The following is a 25,222-nucleotide window of genomic DNA, read 5'->3' on the forward strand; positions in this document are numbered from 1 at the left end:
ATAAAGTCTATTTTGTCTGATATTCGAATTGCTACTACAGGTTTATTTTGATTTCCATTTGTATGGAATACTTTTTCAATCCCCTCACTTTCAGTCTGTATGTCTCCCTAGGTCTGAAGTGGGTCTCTTGTAGACAACATATACATGGGTCGTGTTTCTGTATCCATTCAGCCAGTCTATGTCTGTTGGTTGGAGCATTTAATCCATTTACATTTAAGGTAATTATCGATGTGTATGTTCCTATTACCATTTTCTTAATTGTTTTGGGTTTGTTTTTGTAGGTCTTTTCCTTCTCTTGTGTTTCCTGCCTACAGAAGTTCTTTTAGCATTTGTTGTAAAGCTGGTTTGGTGGTGCTGAATCCTCTTAACTTTTGCTTGTCTGTATAGGTTTTAATATCTCCGTTGAATCTGAATGAGATCCTTGCTGGGTAGAGTAATCTTGGTTGTAGGTTTTTCCTTTTCATCACTTCAAAGATGTTGTGCCACTCCCTTCTGGCTTGCAGAGTTTCTGCTGAAAGATCAGCTGTTAACATTATGGGGATACCCTTGTATGTTATTTGTTGCTTTTCCCTTACTGCTTTTAATATTTTTTCTTTGTATTTAGTTTTTGATAGTTTGATTAATATGTGTCTTGGCATGTTTCTCCTTGGATTTATCCTGTTTGGAACCTCTGTGCTTCCTGGACTTGACTATTTCCTTTCCCATATTAGGGAAGTTTTCAAATATAATCTCTTCAAATATTTTCTCAGACCCTTTTTTTCCTCTACTTCTTCTGGGACCCCTATAATTCAAATGTTGGTGCATTTAATGTTGTCCCAGAGGTCTCTGAGACTGTCCTCAATTCCTTTCATTCTTTTTTCTTTATTCTGCTCTGCGGTAGTCATTTCCACTATTTTATCTTCCAACTCACTTATCCGTTCTTCTGCCTCAGTTATTCTGCTGTTGATCCCTTCTAGAGAATTTTTAATTTCACTTATTGTGTTGTTCATCATTGTTTGTTTGCTCTTTAGTTCTTTTAGGTCCTTGTTAAACGTTTCTTGTATTTTCTCCATTCTATTTCCAAGATTTTGGATCATCTTTAATATCATTATTCTGAGTTCTTTTTCAGGTAGACTGCCTATTTCCTCTTCATTTGTTTCGTCTGGTGGGTTTTTACCTTGCTCCTTCATCTGCTGCATATTTCTCTGTCTTCTCATTTTGTTTAACTTACTGTGTTTGGGGTCCTCTTTTTGCAGGCTGCTGGTTCGTAGTTCCCATTGTTTTTGGTGTCTGCCCCCAGTGGGTAAGGGTGGTTCAGTGGCTTGTGTAGGCTTCCTTGTGGAGGGGTGTGATGCCTGTGTTCTTCTGGGCGGGGCTGGATCTTGTCTTTCTGATGGGCAGGGCCATGTCTGGTGGTGTGTTTTGGGGTGTCTGTGAACTTAGTATGATTTTAGGCAGCCTCTCTGCTAATGGGTGGGGTTGTGTTCCTGTCTTGCTAGTTGTTTGGAATGGGGCGTCCAGCACTGGAGTTTGCTAGTTGCTGGGTGGAGCTGGGTCTTAGCGTTGAGACGGAGATTTCTGGGAGAGCTCTCGCCGATTGACATTAGCTGGGGCCAGGAGGTCTCTAGTGGTCCAAAGTCCTGATCTCAGCCCTCCCACCTCAGAGGCTCAGGCCTGACACCAGCCCAGAGCACAAAGACCCTGTCAGCCACATGGCTCTGAAGAAAAGGGTGAAAAAAAAGAAAGAAAAATAAATAAAGATTTTAAAATAATAATAAATAAAAACATTATTAAAATGAAAAAAAGTAATAATAATTTAAAAAGAGCAACTAACCCAGTAAACAAATCCACCAATGACCATATGCGCTAAACACTAAACTAAGATTAACATAAAAATTAGAAACAAATCAGCCACAGACAGCAAATCCCAAGTCTATAGTTGCTCCCAAAGTCCACTGTCTCAATTTGGGATGATTCGTTTTCTGTTTAGGTATTCCAGAGATGCAGGGTACATCAATTTGATAGTAGAGATTTAATCTGCTGCTCCTGAAGCTGCATGGAGAGATTTCCCTTTCTCTTCTCTGTTTGCAGAGCTCCTGGGGTTCAGCTTTGGTTTTGGCCCCACCTGTGCGTGTAGGTTGCCCTCATGTATCTGTTCCCCGCCCAGACAGGAGGGGGTTAAACCAGTGGCTTTTTAGGGGGCTCTTGCTCATTCAGGCTGGTGGGAGGGAAGGGTATGCTAGTTATAACTGGAATGAGGTGTGAGCTTGTGGCGGCAGAGGCATGATGCTGCAACAGACTGGGGCACGCCATTTGTTCTCCAAGGGAAGTTGTCCCTGGATCACGGGACCCTGGCAGTACAGGGCTGCACTGGCTCCCGGGAGGGGAGGTGTGGATAGTGACCTGTGCTTGCACACAGGCTTGTTGGTGGCTGCAGCATTAGCATTTCATGCCCATCTCTGGGTTCCAAGCTGATAGCCGCAGCTTGCGCCCATCTCTGAAGCTTGTTTAGGCAGTGCTCTGAATCCTCTCTTCTTGTGCACCCCAAAACAATGGTCTCTTGCCTCTTCGGCAGGTCCAGACTTTTTCCCAGATTCCCTCCTGGCTAGCTGTGGTGGACTAGCCCCCTTCAGGCTGTGTTCATGCAGCCAACACCAGTCCTCTCCCTGAGACCTGACCTCCAAAGCCCAAGGTTCAGCTTCCAGCCCCCACCCACTCTGGCGGGTGAGCAGACAAGCCTCTCGGGCTGGTGAGTGCTGGCCGACACCAGTCCTCTGTGTGGGAATCTCTCTGCTTTGCCCTCTGCACCCCTGTTGCTGCGCTCTCCTCCGTGGCTCCAAAGCTCTCCCCCCACCCCCCCCATCTCCACCAGTGAAGGGGCTTCCTAGTGCGGGGAAACTTTTCCTCCTTCACAGCTCCCTCCCAGAGGTGCAGGTCCCATCCCTACTCTTTTGTCTCTGTTTTTTCTTTTGCCCTACCCAGGTACACGGGGAGTTTCTTACCTTTTGGGAAGGCTGAGGTCTTCTGCCAGCGTTCAGTAGGTGTTCTGTATGAGTTGTTGCACATGTAGATGTATTTTTATGTATTTGTGGGGAGGAAGGTGATCTCCATGTCTTACTCCTCCGCCATCTTGAAGGTCCCCCCCTAAGCAACTTTAAAACCCCCAAATTGTGCAAAACTTTAAAAATACTCCGATGTTAAAAACAATAGAAGCTTAAAAAAGTTTCACTCTGCTTGCATCAGTTGAATAATGGCTATCACTTATTATCAAGGTAAGTAAAAACACTCTATGGCACAAAATAAGCATTCAATTAATGTTAACTGAATTTCTAAAAATTTATGTCAGCCTTCTTAAACTTCTTGGAATATCATGGGCTAGGAATTGTCCCAATATTTGATTATATTTTCAAAGTAAAACTACTTTCTTAGATTTACATCTCAACTTAAAGTCACTATGTTTTTCAATATCATAATTTATTGTAAGCAGTGAGCAATAGTGTTAGAGCAAAAGACAGCAAGCTATTTCATTCCAGTCTTATTAAGATCTAGTTTTCCAGTCTTTATAATGAGTCTTGATCTGTGTTAGCAAACTACAAGAAGTTTTGAATTTCACTGAATCATAATGGACTGATTAGATTTTTCAGTAAGATTTGATTATTATGATGAAGGTTACAACTGGCTGCTCCAATACTGTGGAGTCACTCCTACCATCATAGTTTCTTGGAGAAGTAAAGTCTTTTTTTTTAACAGCTTCCTAAACAGCTTTATCAAGATATAATTTACATATTTTAAAGTTCACACACTTAAAGTAATGTATTTTTATTAAAAAACTTGTTTTTAAAAACAGCTGTCATTTACCTTTCTTATATAATGATAGGACAGAAAGAGTTAACTCAAATAGGATTTTATTATAAAACTGTTTAAAAATCATAATTAAGAAGTGATGTCACCAAAATATAGGGTGGGAGATCCAGCCTCCATCTCCCCACAAATATCAGCAATTAGACAGATATCCACAATCAAAAATAGCTCTGGAAGAGCTCAGGAGTCCACTTAAGAAATTTCAGCAACACAGTGGAGCAAAAAACCTGAGAATAACTCCACACAAAGAAAAAGAAGGACAGTTTCATTTTGCCTGCATCATTGCATACCCCAGGGTGGCACTGCTCAGTGCCAAGGGGGAACTGCCCAGTTCAAAAGAGTTCTCTTGCTGGGAAAGGGAGAATGAGGTGAGGAACCAAGTTCCCCAGTTTTTCATATCACTGCATGAAGTACCCACTTCAGTTTCACACCACCCAGAGACTGGCAGAGCTAAGACAAATAAAGACAGGTTGGAGCAAGGAAGAATGCCTGGGGCTCCCAATATCAGCTATGCAGCAAGAGCAGCTGTGGTTTACAGCTCTGTGCAGGATCCCAACAGCTTTCGCCACTGAAGAAACCAAAGCCCAAGACAGCTGCCATGAACCCCCTGCAGATTTCACCACTGTGATTTCCCCCCACAGGTTTCCCCCTTCACGGATGCCACCTGACTGACTCCCTCCCCTGTCCCCAACTGGACCCTCCAATCTGCACTGGAAGTCAGCTTGGCCTTTGCAGCTGCAGAAGTGCAAGATGCCAGCCTAGACCCCTGCAGCTGATACACTGCCGTGCATGCATTTGGGGCTAACCCCTTCAGCTGTGGACCAGTTTGCCACTGGTCTGACTCCTGTCACTGGCCTCCAATGACATGCAAGTGCCTGTGGTGAGGCCCTGTAGCCATAGGACTACATGCTGACAGCTAAGGCCCCCACAGCTGTTTGTGGGCCCAGATCTGGCTCTGTCTCCTCTTACTGGTCTGCACCCCTGGGTTCACCTGCAGCTAGCCCTTCCACCTGAGCACCTGCACGGCAACACCCAACTCCTGTCACTGGCCTCTTCTGCCATGTGGAACCCTACATTAATCAAAAAAAAAATCTCAAAAAAATAATCTAACTTTACACCTCAAGGAACTACAAAAAGAACAAACTAAACCCAAAGGTAGTAGAAGGGAGGAAATAACAAAGAGAAGAGTGGAAATAAATAAATTGAGACATAAAAGACAATAGAAAAGATTAGGGAAACTAAGAGCTAGTTTTTTAAAGAGATAAACAAAATGGATAAACTTTTATCTAGATTTACCAAGAAAAAGAAGAGAGGACTCAAATTAATAAAATTAGAAATGAAAGAGAAGATATTACATCTGATACTACAGAAATACAAAGGATCATAAGAGGATACTATGAACTATTATATTTCAACAAATTGGACAACCTAGAAGAAATGGATAAATTCCTAAAACATACAACCTACCAAGACTGAATCATGAAGTAACAGAAAATCTCAACAGATTGATAATGAGTAAGAAGACTGAATCAGCAATCAAACACCTTCCAAAAAAGAAAAGTCCATGACTTGATGGCTTCAACTGGTGAATTCTACCAAAGAAAAATTAAAGTCAATCCTTCTCAAACTCTTCCAAAAAATGTAAAAGGAGAAAACACTTTCAAACTCATTTTATGAGGTGAGCATTAACCTGATACCAAAGCCAGATAAGGACACTACAAGAAAAGAAAACTACAGGCCAATGTCCCTGATGAATATAGATGCAAAACCTCTGAACAAAATACTAGCAAACTGAATTCAACGACACATTAAAAGGATCATACACCATGGTGAAGTGGGATTTATTCCTGGAATGCAAGAATGAGTCAACATACACAAATCAATAAATGTGATACACTACATTAAAAGAATGAAGGATAAAAATCATATGATCATCTTAATAAATGCAGAAAGGGCACTGGACAAAATTTAACATCCTTTCATGATAAAACTCTCTACAAACTGGGTATAGAAGGAACATACTGGAACATAACAAAGGCCATATAATACAAGCCCAAACTAACATCACACTCAACAGTGAAAGGCTGAAACCTTTCCCTCTAAGATCAGGAACAAGAGAAAAGTGCCCACTCTCACCACTCCTATTCAGCACAGTACTGGAAGTCCTAGCTAGAGCAATTAGGCAGTAAAAAGAAATAGAAGGCATCCAAATCAGAAAGAAAGAAATAAAATTGTTTTTGTTTGCTCATGACATGATCTTTCATATAGAAAGTCCTAAGGACTCCATCAAAAAGCTGTTAGAATTAACCAACAAATTTAGTAAAGTTGCAGGATACAAAATCAACAGACAAAAATTAATTAGTCGTGTTTCTATACACTTAAGAATTAAACATGTAAAAAAGAAATAAAACGATCCCACTTATAGTGGCACCCAACACAATAAAATTTTAGGAATAAATTTAACCAAGGAAGTGAAAGATCTATACACCAAAAACTATAAGACACTGATGAAAGAAACTAAAGAAGACACAAATAAATGGAATGATATCCTGATTAAAAGAGTGAATATTGTTCAAATGTCCATTTTACCCAAAGCCACCTAGAGATTCACTGCAACCTCTATCAAAATTCCAATGGCATTTTTCACAGAAATAGGAAAAAAATCCCCAAATTTGTATGAAACTACAAAAGACTGAATAGCCAAAGCAATCTTGAGAAAGAACAAAGCTGGAGGTATCACATTTCCTGACTTCAAACTATATACAACTCATATAACTTAATAACAAAAACCCAAATAATCCAATTTAAAAATGGACAGAGGACCTCAACAGACATTTTTCCAAAGAACACATACAAATGGTCAACAAGTTCATGAAAAGGTGCTCAACCTCACTAATCATCAGAGAAACGCAAATCAAAACCACAAGATATCACCTCACACCTGTTGGAATGGCTATTATCAAATAGACGAGACAACAAATGCTAATGAGGATGTGGAGAAAAGGGAACCATTATGTACCGTTGGTGGGAATGTAAATTGGTACAACCACTATGGAAAACAGTATAGAGGTCCCTCAAAAAAATTAAAAATAGAACTACCAGCAATCCCACTTCTGAGTATATATCCAAAGGAAATGAAACAGGATCTCAAAGAGACATATGCATTCCCATGGTCAGTGCAGCATTAGTTAGTTGCACTAGTCAAGACATGGAAGCAACTTAAGTGTCCATCAATGGATTAATGGATAATGAAAATGTGACATGTGTGTGTATCTGTGGATAAACACACACACACACACACACACACACACACAAATGGAATATTACTCAGCCATGAAAAAGAAGGAAATCCTGTCATCTGTGACAACATGGATGGACCCTGAGAGTATTATACTAAGATAAATAAGTCAGACAGAAAAAGATAGGGGCTTAGGGGTGGGGGAAATGGGATGTTGGTCAAGTGGTACAAACTTCCAGTTATAAGAATAAGTTCCAGGGATCTAATGTACAGCACAGTGACTATAGTTAACAATACTGTGTTGTATACTTGGAATTTGCTATGAGAGTAGATTTTAAATGTCCTCACCATAACAATAACAATAAAATGGTAATTATGTGAGGTTAAGGATGTGTTAACTACCCTTACTGTAGTAAACATTTCATAATATATACATGTATCAAGTCACCATATTGTATGGCTTAATCTTATATATTGTTATATGTCGTATCTCAATAAAGTTGGAAAAATAGAAAAAAATCATAATAGAGTAGATCAGTACCAAAGTATTAACAATTGTACCTATTAAAAATAAAATTATAATGCTCTACAAATGTTCTCACTAAAGAAGCAAGCAATTTATATGCCCAAATCATCATACTAAATCTTACCAAGCAAGTACATATTGATAATTAAATGATTTAAGCTTCTGGCTAAACATTGTTCTTTGGCTGGTATTTATTTATCAGCTAACAAAAGCCATCGAGAAGATGGAATTGAGCATATGACTCTCACATACAAGCACATTAACAAGCCTATATCAGGGCTCAATCAAACTGAGCAAATACTTCTAGAAATTTCCCTTGTGTGTTTTATTCAGTTATTAGGAGAATTCAAAGCCCCAGCTCTGCCACATATATCCAGCCCAGATGCTCAAAGCACCTGATTTTACTCCAGGGCAAAATTCCATATTCAAGACTAGATCTAGAACAGATGGCCACTCCTCTTCTATAATCTGGTTGTGCCCTATGCATAAATGAAAAGAGTAAAGGGAACAGATTCCATAACATGGCCAGAACAAACATTATTACTATTAATACTACTAATAATATTTATTAAATACTTTTGTGTACTTGATACCCTAATAAGCTCTGCACAGAATGAGTCCTGGTGATCATAATGTTCCATGTAGGAACTATGCACATTCTTTAACTATGCTTGTTAAGCAATGTGCACAGCTCTTGCCTTCACAGAGGTTTCACTCTGAGCAGTGATTATGTGTCCTGTACCATTCTTAAAGCAGATGTAAAATCAATTCTTCAAGAATTTAGTGAGCCCTATTATGTGCCAGTACTTTGGGTAAATGAATGACAATACCCTAACTTCAAATTGACTGTAATAATCTACTTGAAACAAAAAGAAAAATATGAGAGTTTGCAGTTATGTGTTAATCTATATGGTATATACAATAATTATTCAGGAGATAAATAATAGCCATACTACTAGCTGACACTCAGATAACACTGAGCATATTGGGCAATGTTTGAGCTTTATCTATGTTAACTTATTTAAATCCTCACTTCAGGTATGTCCCATCATTACACTAATTCTATAGATGGGGAAACTGAGACACAGAGGATTAGGTCACTTGCCTGAGATAACAGAATCAGAAACTGGCAGAGTAGGGCCCTTTCCCCTTAACCACAGAGTTAAAGAAATGATTCATGAAAGAGGAAGGCCCTGAGGTAAATCGGAAGGATTTAGAGCAAAGAGCAAAGAGAGAAGGATATGTCAAGGAAGAAGGAGAACTTGAGGAAAGGCAAGACTGAACACAATCTGGGTGAAATTTGGAGAGTAGTGGGAAAAAAATTAGATTCTAAACAGAATAGGGTCAAATTATGGAAGGTCTTAAATTTTTTAAAAGGTGAAAGCTGAGCTGTAATGCAGTAGTGTTTAGACATCACTGATGGTATGTCACTGCAGATGGCAGCTCCTGAGCATTTCTGCCCAGTCCTAGGGTGGGCCATATGTGTGAGGAAGAGAAGGATGACAGTAATCTCCTTCCTCAGACCCAAATATCCAGTCTTTGCCAATGTTTCTGGTTTGGGCATTAGTTTGCTTGTGGCCCTTTATGAGAGAAATGGATTAAGCAGTAGAAGTGGTACCATTATCAAAAACATATTGACCCTAAAACAAAGTTAAGTAAAACAAATGTCGAATTACCATTAGAAGTCATGAGTGGTAAAAGGTGCTATTAAATACCAAACTGATAAATATTTTGTTATATAGATTCAATCCATAAAAGCAATGTTGGGTTTTAAAAAAAAAACACAATGTTTTCAAAACAGTATTAATGCATAATATCACCTAGTTGTTATATGCAGATTATTGGGCCTCATCCCAACCAAGATTTTGATTCAATAATGCCCGGAATTATGAATGTTATTTAAATGTAATAGAATCTGTTGATTTTAATGCAAGCAATCTAAATACAAAACTGAAACAACATGGAAAATTTCTGAAAGAGTACTAAAAATATTTTATCCATATCTGTTATCATTCTCTACTGTAGGACCTTTAATATGTTACTCAAATTAAAAAGTCATGAAACCACGGCAATCCTGAATTTATCTACTAGGACATCTATATATCATTGTTGGTGAAATATATGAAGGAGTAGTATGTTACTCTCGAACAGCTAGCGATTAGACATTCACTATATCATTAAATACTATTCATATCCTTGGACATAAATAAGAAGTTTGTTTTTTAAAAGATAATTTTTGCCAAACTACTCTATGTGAAGAAGTACACCCATTACATTATCATAAAGGTCATGAAACTTCGTCAAGTCTATAATAATCAGATATCTAATCATAAAATTCATTTTTCTATTTTAAAAACTTCTGGTTATCAATTATTTTTTAAACAGGACACGTTCAAGGAATACTTTAGGTAAAATCATAATTAGCATTTGAGTAAATCTTATAAGTGTGCATTTCATATATATATATATATATATATTTTTTTTTTTGCGGTACGCGGGCCTCTCACTGTTGCAGCCTCTCCCATTGCGGAGCACAGGCTCCAGACGTGCAGGCTCAGAGGCCATGGCTCACGGGCCTAGCCGCTGCGCGGCATGTGGGATCCTCCCAGACTGGGGCACGAACCCGTGTCCCCTGCATCGGCAGGCGGACTCTCAACCACTGCGCTACCAGGGAAGCCCTGCATTTCATATTTTATATATTGGCTAACAGTACAAAAAATGCAACTCTTAGCTGAATATAAAACACGGAAAACAAAGGTTTATGAAGCTAAAGTCATAATAAAAATAGCTCTATATCATGAGTAAAATAATGACAATATTCAATGAGAGTGCTTATCATAAGTTAAACAGTGAGACTATTCAACAAGCATTTGGAAGGAATGACATTTTAAATCTGGAAAAGCAAATATTAAATTAATAAATTTAAATTAATACTCTGCAATCATTTAGAGTCCTCTGAGGCAAGGATTATTGGTCTGACTTTATACCATTTGAAACCTTCATTGAAAGAGATAAAATGTTTTATTCCATTCCTTTTGTAGGTATTTTTTAAATGAGAAAACTCCCAAGGTATCTATGATTTCCAAAGAAACAAAGTAAGGGATTTGTTCTAAATGGGGTACTATTAACACTGGCATAAAATGTTGTAAGCTGTTATTTTCAGAGGAATAAAGAAAATGGTACTATATATAAGATCCAGTTATTTGCCATCTTATATTCAAATTATAAGCCCAGGAATGTTAATTCTTAAAATTAAGATCAATACCTAAGGGGGTAACTGATTTGAGAACACTAACATATTTATATATATAATAATTATATATGCAGCAAGTCTAGCTGAGTGGTTCAAATAATAGTAGGGTTATTTGAGAAAGAAGACAGTAAGTGTTGATGTTATTTTATTCCATAGAAGGACATTTAAACTTTAATTTTATAAAGGTTCCATCAATTAAAAATATTTATATATTTAAGTAAGTTTCTACTGTTATGATAGGCAAGTTTTTAATAATATATGCCAGCCAAAGAAGCAAGTAGCGGGAAGAACTCAATCTCATCGAAGATTGGTTAAAGAAAAAAAGAGAACATTGCAACTTCAGGAGATAAAAGGGGGAAAGTAAAGAGTTACCGTCCCACAGTAGTGGTTGTCTTAATTCTTATTTTTAAAGGCCAAAAGGGCTTTAATTAAAATTTCATATTCCTAAGAGAAATTCAATTTGATTAGTTAGTGATCATTATTGCATGCCAACACTTTGCAAGTCACTATGGTACATGTTGTGGAGGTAGAGATTAATAGAACGTTGTTCTTGACTTTAAGGAACTCATCATAATTTATATAATGGAAACATATCCGTTTACTGACTATAATACGAGGCAGAATAAAAGGCACTAAACAGGGGTGCAAACAACTCACAGTGGGATTGAAAGGAGCGGAGCAATCACCAGGTTCCCAGCCCTCAGTGCCTCATATCTCTGAAACTAGAACTGCTCCTCCCGAGTTTTTCCAGAATAGTTAAGGGAGGAATACTGGCTGACCATGTGGGGCAGAAGTACAGGCCAGAGGTCTAAAAATTCCTTATAAAGACTTTCAAACAAAACACCCATTTTAGCCTGGTATTCTCCTCTCCCCCACCACCCTCAGCTTTGGTGGTTCCTTGTGCAGCCAATGCCAGAACTGTTCTGGGAGTCTTCAGTGGTCAGATAATTTCCAGATGGTACACCCTTTGTAGACACTTCAGCTTGTCTTCCTTTTGTCCTGCTAGATTATTTACCATTTCTCTATCCATTCCACGTCTGATAGGTCATGGGCTGGAGTGCAATGTCTCTTAACTTCAATTATCATGGAGCAAGTTGTTCTTGCTTGGATGATTTTTAAAAGGAGAGTGGAATGAAAATGACTCAATTCTTTTGTCTTAAAATCTGTCTTGGGACTTCCCTGGTGGCGCAGTGGTTAAGAATCCACCTGCCAATGAAAGGGACATGGGTTCGAGCCCTGATCCAGGAAGATCCCACATGCTACGGAGCAACTAAGCCCGTGCGCCACAACTACTGAGTCTGCTCTCTAGAGCCTGCAAGCCACAACTACTGAGCCTGAGTGCCACAACTACTGAGCCCGCATGCTGCAATTACTGAAGCCCCAGCGCCTGGAGACCGTGCTCCGCAACAAGAGAAGCCACCACAATGAGAAACCTGCACACGCAACGAAGAGTAGCCCCCGCTCACTGCAACTAGAGAAAGCCCGCGTACAGCAACGAAGACCCAACACAGCCAAAATAAAAATAATCAAAAAAACAAAAAAAACCCCACCTGTCTTGATTATGTGATTACCACAATTTCATAACTAAAATGACATTAAGAAAAGAATATTAATAATAGAGTGGACATTTTTAAACTCAAGCTATAAAAACAAATCTTTTACAGAGAAAATTTGAACAGTGTGGCAAGTAGGGGAAGATGCTTTGTGGTTTAGGAAAGCAGAAAGGAACTTAAACGTACTTCCCAAATCCTCTGAAGTAGACCACTGCCCACTCTGCCTGAAGTAAAGTACAAGTTAGTAAAGCACAAAGAATTCAAACCTTCACAAATATGGTGAACTCTTCCACTTTCTCATTGGCTAGCAGCAGTTTCTTCTGTGCACCTTCTAGGGCCTGCTCACTTTGCATTGCTAATCCTTGAAGATGCTTAGATGCTGCTGTTTCAATTTCTGCCATAGCAGATTCAGTCTCATTTATTTTTGATACGAGGAAAGTAAGCTTGAGATCCTGCAAAAGACCAGTAATCATAGAATTAAAAAATATTTCTTAAACAGATTTGGATGTTAGAGATGTCAAATAAGGAAAGGGTTTCATTACTCTCTCTGTATCTTGTATTCATTTTTATTTGAGTAAAATTGATGGTTGTTTTTGTTTATTTTCAATGAATATCCTGCACACATATTATCATATATTTATCATCAAATAAAGTTTATGCTTTTTAAAAATTATAAATCATTAAAGACATGGAAGCCATTTTAGACCGAAAGATTTCATATGTCAAATGGAAGTATTTAATTAGCTTATAAGTTTGGGTGGACTTAAAAATTTATATCCACCTATATAAATGCCAGTTCTTAACAATAGTTTTCAGTTATTAGAAATTATCAAGACAAGTAAATCTGTCTCTCTAATACAGCACTACCTTTAATAGTAAACAAATTCTTAGTGTTTTATGTAGAGATATAAATGTTCTTTGCAGTTATCTGAAACATTTAAATAGCTCATAGTAGTTTTGGGGAGAAAAAAAGGACAACTTTATTTATTTATTTATTTATTTATTTATTTATTTTCTTTTTTTGCAGTATGCGGGCCTCTCACTGTTGTGGCCTCTCCCGTTGCGGAGCACAGGCTCCGGATGCGCAGGCCCAGCGGCCATGGCTCACGGGCCCAGCCGCTCCGCGGCATATGGGATCCTCCCAGACCGGGGCACGAACCCGTATCCCCTGCATCGGCAGGCGGACTCTCAACCACTGCGCCACCAGGGAGGCCCTAACTTTAAAAATGAAAAAGGCATTGTTATGGTCCACCTCCAGGCTAAAATGTCCTAAAACCATACCTTTTTTTCTAACTCCTCTTTAGTTCTCTGATACATCTGTTCATACTGTGACTTCTCTTTTACAGCGACACTAAGTCTTTGCTTTAGTGAATTGATTGATACCTTCTTGTTGGAACACTCTTCAGTTAATGTCTTCACCTACAATAGAAGCATGAAGGTAATTATTATTGGTAAAGGCATTCTAGTTCCGTACTGTATTTGTTTCAAACGGAAACCAAATGAATACATGAATAAGTCTAGTTTATTTTCTCATAAACGATATCAAATTCAAGTATAAGATTTGTAGAACTCATACTGTGAATGAGACTAACAATCCTTAAATCAATAGCAAAACCCCAAAGTTGCGCAAAAAAGCATGAATATTGGTATGTGTAGCCTTCTATCTAATAATATAAAATTAATTTTAACTATATTTCCTTTAATTACTAACCTAAACTTCCTTAAGTAGGAGATGGTTGGTTTTGATTCTTAAATAAGCCAAGTCATGGATAATTTTCATTTGTATTCTCCAGTAAAAGTATAACATGTACTTTTTAGGATAAAATTAAATAAGTAATACAACATATTTATTACACATTTCAAAGAAGAGCCGAAGAAAATAGTTTTTCTTTTTCACTTTAAAGCTATTAAAGATAAATGATTACTTACACCAACATTGTAAGACTACCTTAAATGATTACTGAAGTTAAAAAAATGAGCAAAATTTTAAGAATAGCGTTGAAGAAACCTCTACGAAGTAATTATAATTCATGTGGGTCTGTGGAAGAGAAAGAGAAAGAAAATCTGTATGCATGTGTCTTGCTCATGTAAAATTTTCTCTCTTAAATCCATCTGAGCATTACTTACATTTTTATCTCCAACAAGGAAAGTAAGGGAAACGCTCTCTCTGGAGTGGATGACATTTAGTGAATGCCAAAGCACAAGCTGTTTTATGATTTGTTTTATGATTTGTGTAAATAGCAGCTTTAAAAATTTTTAAGCAAAAAAATATCTCTTTGTCAGCAAATCACTGATTTCTACTTTGGGATCAGATATTATACAACTATTTTAAATATGACTCTTTTCCTAAGTACACTGAATTAAATGTATATAAGGAAAAAGTACACTTTAAAAAAAACCGCGGTGAGTACACTTTTTAAAGAACTGATAGTCATTGACTATAATATTTTTCATTTAAAATATATGCTTAATTCTATCATTATAAATAATAGCTTTAAATAAAAGAAAATGCTGAATAAAATGGAATTATGTATCCCAGAAACATTAAAGATTTAAAAAATTAAACTTGATTATCTTCTCATGGTATGTTTACAAATATAAAAAGAATGAATGACTATATTATGTGTGACCGTTTGGAGTCTTGAATTTTAAAACAAATAATGTACTTTCAGAGCAAATGATGTAATTATGTAACAATACACATTTTATGAATATTTGCTATACCTTTTATTAAGATTGAATATTTGAGTTAAAGTAAATACAAGGGGAAGTGATTTTTTTCAGTGTCAGTGAACATAAAAATTGATACCTTTTTTTCAAGATTTTCTAGCATTTCATTAATACTCTCATGACTTTCCAAATTTACTTTCTGTCGAAATTTCAAGTCCTCTATCAAATGTCTTTTCATGGTTATATCTCTCTCCATTCGAGACATCCTTGAAAGGGAAAAAAAGACACTTTATCAAGAGTGATAGAAAATACTTCAACAGTGATGATATCTTACATATTATCCAATGTTATACCTACTGTTAATTTTTAAATGCTATCTGATATTAGTGAAGTTGCAAATTAATAAAATAACTGCATGGCATAAAATATTGCTCTATTAATAATTTGAGTAAAATATTAAAATCTATAATCCAGTTGTGACTTGGTAATTACAGTATTTTATACATATATATACATTAAAACATTTAAAAAGAACTGAGAAAAATTAATAAAATTTATGAAAACTTAAAATTATTATATTTATGTTCCATTCTTGCATTCTAAGAAAAATATAAAACAATATTTAGAGATTATCAAAAAGCATAACACCGATAAGAAAGAATTCTATACTCTAGTAAACAAATATAAAATTTGATAATATTATACATTTATTATACATTCCAAAGAATAGCCAAAGAAAATAGTTTTTCTTTTTCACTTTAAAGCTATTTAAATTGTTTTGTTTTGTTTTGTTTTGTTTTGCGATATGTGGGCCTCTCACTGTTGTGGCCTCTCCCGTTGTGGAGCACAGGCTCTGGACGCGCAGGCTCAGCGGCCATGGCTCACGGGCCCAGCCGCTCCGTGGCATGTGGGATCTTCCCGGACCGGGGCACGAACCCATGTCCCCTGCATCGGCAGGTGGACTCTCAACCACTGCGCCACCAGGGAAGCCCTAAAGCTATTTAAATTTAATATCATATGAGATTGAACTGATATATCAGTTTAGCTTAAATTGATAATGCTAAGTATAAAATGATAGATGCAGTAACAACTACTACAATTACTACTATAAAAAGAACAACAGCTAATATTTATTGAGTGTTTACTATGTGCTAGTCACTGTTATAAGTACTTTACATAAGTAAAGCACTTATAAATACTAACTCATTTAATTCTAAGAACTTTATGAGTTAATTCTATTAAATTGTGTCCCAGAGCCAGCAGATAAAGAAGCCATGACTCATAGAATGTTTCTCTAAAGTCCTCACTGGTAAACAGTAAGCAAGACTAACTCAATCCATAAATAAGCTTCAAGATAGTCTGTTTAAAAAAATTAACCAATCTTTTTGTCTAATAGTTTTATTGGTTAAGATTTTAAGTGATCTTCACTTATAACGTGGTATACATGTATGTACATGAGGTATATGTATCTCAAATTATGAATGATTAGAATTCTTTCTAAACATGTTACAACTTCTAAGCTCTAGTATATCTATAAAAGATATAGAAAGGAAATAATTTTGATTCTGTGAGATAGAACATTTTAAACTCCTTTTTAGTATAAATACACAAAGTATTATAATATTTCATAACCCTCCAGTTATTTTAAACACAAACAAAACTTACATTTTTTTCCACCTTTGCTTTATAAGCTTAGACAATAAATCCAATATAAAGATCAACCTATACATATATTTTTAGTCAAATAATTACTACATTCTAAAGTTTTCTGTTCATAGTCTTTCAGCCATTAATTGATATTTATTCAGAATTAAATGTGTTTAAGATGGAAAATCTAACTTTAAACATTCTTACTCTAATTAAAAAATAGTGACTATCTTGCCATAAACCATGATATATGTAATATTCTTTAAACTTTCATCTTGTGTAGGCTTAAAAACGAACTAAGAAAGGCAAACAACAAGTTGGTATTGTTTCTTGGTGTGCAATGTTTAATAGAGTTAGCCGCCACTAGGTGGCACCAAATACAATGGATAAAAATAAAAAGCACATACTTTTCATGCATTTCCTTTATGTGTTCTTCTTTTGCTAGGAGTTCACATTTCAGAGACTTCAAGTTTGATGATTGTTTAGTGAGTTCATTAGTTGCATTCTAGATTAAAAATACACATAAATTCAAGTATGTCTTTCAATCTTGTTCTAAAGCAGCAAAAATATAAATGCCATTTTCATGAATATAATAAAATTGCAAAAATTATGGTTATAATTAAAATGAACATCTAAACATTTTAAAATGCTTCATTTTGTATGTTCTAACAGAAATAACATGGCACGCTAAAATTTTTATATAACATGCCAAAATCATAGAGGAACATACTCACATAATAATTGCAAAGAGTATATACCCAAAATACATTTACGGGAAATATGGATTTTGTAAAATGTAAAAGTGTATGTGATTAATTATTTTTATGGTTTAGTAAGATCACTTAAAACTAATTCTGGATTTACTAATAACCTGTAACAGACTAAATATAGTCACAAAGCTTTGCTGCACCTCCCATCAAGAGGTGTAACCCGTCTCCCAACCCTTTGAATCTGGCCTGGCCTGCGATTTGCTTTGACCAAAAGTTTGTGGCATATGACACTGTGCAAATATCAGACTAGGCCCTAAATCCTTCTAGCCTACCTCTTTGCCCTCTTGGAATGCTGCTCTGGGATCACCTTCCAACAAATATAGAGGAAAGGCCATTTGGGAGGGTACTGAGGTACCCCAGATGACAGCCAGCAGACCAATTGCCAGCCTTTGAGTGAGGCTCTCTCGGAACTTCCAGCCCAGGTAAATCCTTGGTTTAGAAGAATGCAGGCATATGAGGGGACGCAGCAGACAGCAGCAAAAGAACTACCTAGTGAACTCACTGGATCATAAGAAGTAATAAATTGCCACTGTTTTAAGCTGCTACCTTTTAGGATAATGTTAAGATAGTAAAAGATAACTAATAAAGAACCTTATGAATACTGAATACTTCCTTACTTGAACTTATAAACAATATTAATTATTAAAGTACTTATACATAATTATTAGTTTTTCAAAGCAGAACACCTTTGTGCTATTTGTTGTCTGCATGGCCTAGGAGCCAGAAGTAGCAGCTAGAGTGTTAGGGACACCTAACTTTCAATTTTGATTCAAGTTCCAAGAAAACATGTACTCTGAGATATTATTTAGTGATTTGATATTTTGTTTTTTCTACCTGTAAGATAGCATTGACATACATTTATTCATTTGTTAAATTTAAAAAGTATTAAATAATATAAATAGAATAAAATATAACTTTAAAAATATTTGTAGTAGTTATTTCGCTAATTTTTCTAATAACTATAGTCAATTGTTTCTATGAGAACTATTTCCAGGTTTGACTAACTTATTCTAAAAAATATAAATCTGAAAAGATGAAACCGTTAACCACACAATGTAAATGTGAGTCAAATTCATCAGACAGACTTTAATAACTCATTGGTACGGCATATGTAAATTTTAAATTTCCATTAAATATTATATTAATTTTCTTAAAAACCCAAGGCTACCTCAACTTGGCAACTGTATTAAATGCTAAAAGTTTTGATTAAATTTTGTGTTATACAATCTAAATTTCCATCATGTTTTACATGTTTACAGTGACATATGGTGTCTTATTTCTAGCATTGCCAGAGTAAGATGCTCCACACTAGTAAATTTACCAAAAAATTGAAGCTTTTGCTTTAATCATTAAACTTAAATTCTTTCTGGAATGATTGTTCATTCATTTAGAAATGACAATCCACAATTACATTAAGCAATAGTGATTCTTTAATATAATGATATATTATAAATATTATCACTATATTAATTGTTATATTACTGTATCTAATTTATTATCACTGTATCATTATACAATGATGCCTTTAAGAACTATTATGATATAAATGGCTACTCAGCCCTACTCTGAATGGTCCCAGGCTGCTGTTTTTCTAATTTTGTATTTTTACCTTAGCATTTTTATATTTTTTTCTGTCAATCTGTTGATCATAATTTCTTGATTCTCTCAATATTCCTGTCTAAAAACAAGCATCCTGGCCCTTAATATACATACTTCTAATTTGCTGCTTTTGAGGTGTTTTCTGCTAAAAAGTTAAACAAATAAACTCATTACAGCTGTATTTAAAATAAAAGACAAAAGGCAGTAAATGAAGCCTGACAATATCTTCAACAGAATAAATTAAGTGGATTTTAAGATAGCTATTTGATTCTTTTATGTTTTTAGACTTAAGCCTGTTATTTTAGGTGGCTGAAAAATGCTGTAATTCTGACTTCTGGATAATTGAGGGATTACAGAATTATAATAAATAAAACAATGCCAGCTTGATAAATACTTTTGCCAGACTCTCTAAACCTCACAGTTATTTTGTTTAATCCTCAAAAATCCTTTTGAAGAGGGTAGAAAGGTACTCCTGCTCTAGACCTCTGGAGAAGCTAAGTAATTTCCTCAGTCAGGTCCCACAAGAAGTTACTGGACAAAAAATGATCAAAACCCAGGTCCTCTGACCCTTTTCCATTTCCTACAACATAATACTTATCTGCAGCATGACAAAATCTGGAGTAAAACACATATTTCAAAGATGTCATAATGGTAATAATCTATCTTGGTTAGCACTTTCCTGTTTAAGTTTATTAAACACTTAAAAAATTTTTCATAGCAAAATGAGTAAAAGCATGGATGCTGGAGCCCTATGGATTGAGTTCTAATCTCAGCTCTATCTCTTAGTAGCTGTGTGACCTTGGACAATTAACGTACTCAGTTTGCTTAACTGTAAAATAGATATAATAACAGAATTTATCTCATAAGTTTGAAACGAGTATTTAATGAGTTCACATTTTTAAGACTTAGAACTAGACTGGCAATAGATTATATATAAATTAACAGTAGTTTAAAAACTATTATTCTTCATTATTAACTTACTGAAAAACTGGAAGAGAACATGGTATATACCAAAAGGTATCCTTTCAACAATCAGGAGGTCAAAAAAAATCACAAATATAAGTTGGAGTACTACTCAATCCAGATTGTATAAAGAACTACAAATTAAACTAAATATAAATAACTGATGTATATATCATTCACTGGAAGGAATTTATATGTCACTAAATATTTTATTATCTATCTATATAAAGTTGGGTTCCTTGAAGAAACATGTCTAATATGGGTAAAAATGAAGACACAGAAATGCACATGAGCACTCTAATTTCTGAATGAACCATGTACATCTCAGAAGTACACCTAAGAATTTATATAGAAAAGTCTAATATTAATTGGATAAAATAAAAAAGATGGATGTAGACCTTTAAGAGATTCAAATGTAACCATTTTTGTTTTACTAGGCATAGAAAACATCAAGTAGAAAATAAGCTATTTCTTGGAAATTTATTATGTTAGCAATCTGATATCTGTTATAGGCTGAATTTTGTCCTGGCAAAATTCATATGCTTAAGTCCTAACCTCCCCTTCCAGTACTTCAAAATGTATTTGGATAGGGCTTTTAAGGAGGTAATTAAAGTAAAATGAGGTCACATGGGTGGGCCTTAATCTAACATGACTGGTGTCCTTATAAGAGGAGCAATTAGGACACAGACCTCATAGACTGAGCAGTGACCATGTGAAGACACAGCAAGAAGGCGGCCATCCACAGGCCAAGGTAAGAGGCCTTGGAAGAAATCAAACAGGTCAATACTTTGATCTTGGACTTCTAGACCCCAGAACTATGGGAAAATAAATTTCTATTATTCAAGCCAGCCACTCGGTGGTATTTTTTTTTTTTTTTTTTTTGTGGTACGCGGGCCTCTCACTGTTGTGGTCTCTCCCGTTTGCGGAGCGCAGGCTCCAGATGCGCAGGCTCAGCGGCCATGGCTCACGGGTCCAGCTGCTCCGCAGCATGTGGGATCTTCCCGGACCAGGGCACGAACCTGTGTCCCCTGCATCGGCAGGCAGACTCTCAACCACCGCGCCACCAGGGAAGCCCTCGGTGGTATTTTGTTATGGCAGCCCTAGCAACCTAATACAATGTCAAAACAGAAATTTGCAGTATCAAGAGTATTATTTACTTAAAAGTACCTAGTCATCCAGAATATTTCCATATTAAAGCATGAAATAAGACAAAAGTAAAGATTTACCCTTTTTGTCCCTATGCAGCCTGGTCAGTGTTCCAGGACTCCAGGTTAGATATGGACAATGTCACTTCAAACTTACATCAAGCATGATGTAAATTGCTTTAGGCATTCTCATTAGTCTTACCTTTGTAACTCACATATTCCTTCAAAGTGAGAGAGATTTATATATGGGTAAAAACTTATGCCATGGTAAACCATGATGCAAGAAGCTTACAGATATCAGATATGGGCCTATTATTACCAAAAATTGTTAGAGTATTAGTAGTAACTAAAACGAAATAAATAAAATAAAAATCAACTTAAAACTATTAACAATTTAAAAAACTTTAGAAGTCAGATCAGACATTACTGGATTTAACATTCTATTTTATCTTGGTGAAAACAAAAGTTGTATTAGGCACATGAAGACTTAAATATAAGAAGAATCACCGAACTGTGAATAAAAGTATCTGTAGTAGGTAAGATCAAAGAAGACAGCAATGATTTTATCCTCCATATAAAACCTAAACACTGAAATGTTCAATTTATACATTTTACTCCATTTTATCAGACAGAAACATATCTTAAGAGAAGATATAAAGTTCCAAGCTTGCACGACTATTTTTTCTCATTTCTATTATGTAAGGTATTTAAACTTATAAAATGTAGTTGTTGAGGCAAGTTCTGCACATAAAAACTCTCTGAAGAAAATGGTATCTAAGGAGCATCTAAATTAATACCAACTGGTATATCTGATTATTAATAACAAAGCAAAATATTTTCAAGCAATAGTACACAAACTTACTTTAAACTTTATCCTAGTTTACCCTACTAGTTATCCTTCATTTAAAGATGTTATTATTAGAAAGAGCACACATATAATATTTTGGATTGAAAAGAACTGAATCTAGGGCTTCCCTGGTGGCGCAGTGGTTGAGAGTCCGCCTGCCGATGCAGGGGACGCGGGTTCGTGCCCCGGTCTGGGAAGATCCCACATGCCGCGGAGCGGCTGGGCCCGTGAGCCATGGCTGCTGAGCCTGCGCGTCCGGAGCCTGTGCTCCGCAACAGGAGAGGCCACAGCAGTGAGAGGCCCGCGTACAGGAAAAAACAAAAACAAAAACAAACAAACAAACAAAAGAACTGAGTCTATTTGACAATTCTATACCCTAATACCCTCCTTAACAGTCATGTTTATTACATTTCTAGTGTATTCTGTGCATTTTCAACCAGAATTTTCTTTCTAGTAACTCTCATTATAGCTATGGTCCCATATACACTGTCCTTTTAACTTCCAGCTAGCAATCCCCACTGAAGAAAATAATTAATATGTGAGGAATAAATGAGCTTGTTTTAAGAAGCACGAAAGTGAACTTTCCGATTAGAACTCACAAATCCCATTTTTTACAAGATAATTCTCTTTAACCTAAGGCCAGCCTTACTTTTAAGTTGTTGACAGTCTCACCTGGACTTAGACACAATTCTTTATAAGCAAAAGGAACACTGGTCTTTATTCTCACTCTCAGGTTTAACTTGATTAAACCAACTCACCTTTGCTCTGTGCTTCTTCTCCTTTCCCCTAATTCCCTCCTCCTTCCCCATCTCCAACAAAGAACCACCAAGTTAAAACAGCAGCAAAATGTGTAAAGGAAAGCAATTCTATTTATGTTGATACATTATTATGTTCAAAAAGAATTCTGTTCAGTGGCAGGCAGAGAGGAGTTGAATAGTGGAATAGAATGATAATGGCCAGTTTCCATCGTCTCCTAAGTTAGGATTTCATGGTGTCTTGCTATTTTTTCAGAGAATAGTATTATAAGTTACCAGATAAGAATCTACCAGGCTAAAATAGAAAGATGAGATTGAATGTAGTATTAATAATTTAGGGATTATTTATACCATAATTTACCTTTATTAGTAGAATTAAATTAGAATTGATAGAAACATTTCTTTAAGGATTCAGTAACTTAATAAATGTTCTCATCTTTAATAAAATTTATAATCACCTTTAGTTTACACTTCAATTGCTTCATTTCCAAATCCATGCTACTTGAAGGGCCAAGTGATGTAACTTGTATCCGTGGAACTGTTACCTGGGCAACTTCTTCAGCCAAACTTGTGATTTCAGATGAAGACTCCAATTTCTTTAGTAAATCTTCTTTTTCTTTCTGAAGCTCAGCCAAATCCAAATTTAGCTTCTTTTTAAAGAAAATAAATATAAATTTATTATAAAAGCAATTACATTTAACCTAACAATTATCAGCATCAAATTGTACAGGTAGGAAAATGCTAAAGAAAGAAGTGACACTGATTACAAAAATAGTTATTATAAAAACTACAAAAATTCTAACTTTCACTAGTTTTTGCTTAAGGTTGTAGGGCTTGTAAAGGTTAAAACAAAATAGACCAGCTGTACTCAATATCTTTTGGTTGGCTGGTCTTTACTCATGATGTGTTATTTCTTTGCCTTCATATAAACATGGGTGTGCCAGAGATTCACATATTTGATAACCTTGACTTCAGGGCTGCTGTACTTAACTGGTAAAAGCCAAGCTGGAGCAGGACAGGATAACAGATGTTAGTTGTTTATTCCACTGGGTAGGTCTTACTACCCTATATAGCAGCCAAAATGCTTCTCATTTAGCAACAGAAATGTTAAGTCCAATTAGCAGAAGAGGCTTATTAGAGATTTAGTTCAAATAAATAGCATACAAACACATTCACTCAGTTTTATGCACTTGATTGATAGTTGACAAGTCCTCTTTGTAATGTTGAGGTAGATTGCACTAAACTCCTTACATTTAAATTTTTAATAACATGAACATTTTACTAAATGGCATACTGGTAATGCTTTTATGAAACTGTAAAAGAAACCGCCTTAATGTTAGCCCCTTTCATTCACCCATCTGTAGTCAGCAGAATGCCACCAAGCTATAATGGCATAACAACTTAGAGATCCTTAAGAGGATAACTGCACTATTACTTTATTATTCCAAAGAAGCTTATAATAATGGTAGTTTAACATAAGGAACAATTATACAAAATGGTACTGAAGTCTCTCAGAGGGGGGAAAATTCTTTCTTTGTTAAGAATTCTAATTAAAACAGTAAAAGATGTGGCTAACATGTATAGTCATATATATATGGGACATAAGTTACTTAATTATTAACACTATGTTTAAACACAATTTCTAAAAAGTATATCAATAAATCTGTAATTACATATATATTTGTGTATACATGTGTATACTGTTAAATATGAATATTTTAGATCATGAATTCAAAACTAGGGCTTGATATATTTGAGATTAAACGTTTTGGTGAAATAACAAGTATGTTTCGGTGAAAAAAAAACTTCTTTGGCTGTATTTTAACCTATGATCTAAAAGCGTGGTTTTTTATATTTTTCAGGAAATATTCATCCCTGGATTGTCCCAAAGGTAACAAATAACATCGAAAAGCAAAAGCAAACTCATAATTTCCCTAAATCTGAAAATCTTCCTGGTTATCATTCAAGGTTGAATACATCTCCCTCCCTGTTTATTAATTCTGTGTCCAATTGTCAGGTTCTATAAATTATGTAATATTTCTCATATTCATTTCCTTCTGCCACTTTCTTAATGAAGACTCATCATCCCACTAAGACCACTACAATAGCCTTTCCCCTATGGGCAACCTTTCTCTACATTCAAACCATCTTTTATACAACTTCCCAAGACAACACTGACCTGTTATTCTCTTATTCAAAACTCTTCAGGGGTTCCTCAGCCCAATAGAATAAAGCTCAGATGTTTGTGGTTATAATAAAGCTCAGTAAGATTTAACTTCAATTTGTGTTTCAGTCACACATCACCTGCAGTCAAACTTGTCTGCCCTTCCCCAAAACTTTCAGCCATTTCAACACTGATGACTCTACACATGGTGTTTCCTTCTGCTGAAATCTCTCTCATGCATAAAGAGTAGCT

General features: G+C 35.7%; 1 protein-coding gene across 6 annotated transcripts in view; it reads right to left on the minus strand.

Moving 5' to 3' along the window:
* CNTLN (centlein) overlaps positions 1 to 25,222 on the minus strand; it is a 356,448-nt gene that overhangs the window by 36,452 nt on the left and 294,774 nt on the right. For 5 of the 6 annotated variants that reach the window (XM_081237458.1, XM_081237459.1, XM_081237457.1 and 2 more), the window contains exons 19-23: positions 23,265 to 23,456; positions 17,135 to 17,232; positions 15,220 to 15,346; positions 13,692 to 13,829; positions 12,677 to 12,862 (exon numbers count right to left, since the gene is read on the minus strand). In XM_081237458.1, coding sequence (XP_081093584.1) covers positions 12,677 to 12,862; positions 13,692 to 13,829; positions 15,220 to 15,346; positions 17,135 to 17,232; positions 23,265 to 23,456 — 741 coding nt within the window. Of the gene's footprint in view, positions 1 to 22; positions 1,698 to 12,676; positions 12,863 to 13,691; positions 13,830 to 15,219; positions 15,347 to 17,134; positions 17,233 to 23,264; positions 23,457 to 25,222 lie in introns of those variants that run through there. The other variant, XM_081237461.1, reaches the window with a different exon arrangement.

Source organism: Mesoplodon bidens (assembly GCF_964165515.1).
Source record: "Mesoplodon bidens genome assembly, chromosome: 6".
Lineage (NCBI taxonomy): Eukaryota > Metazoa > Chordata > Mammalia > Artiodactyla > Ziphiidae > Mesoplodon > Mesoplodon bidens.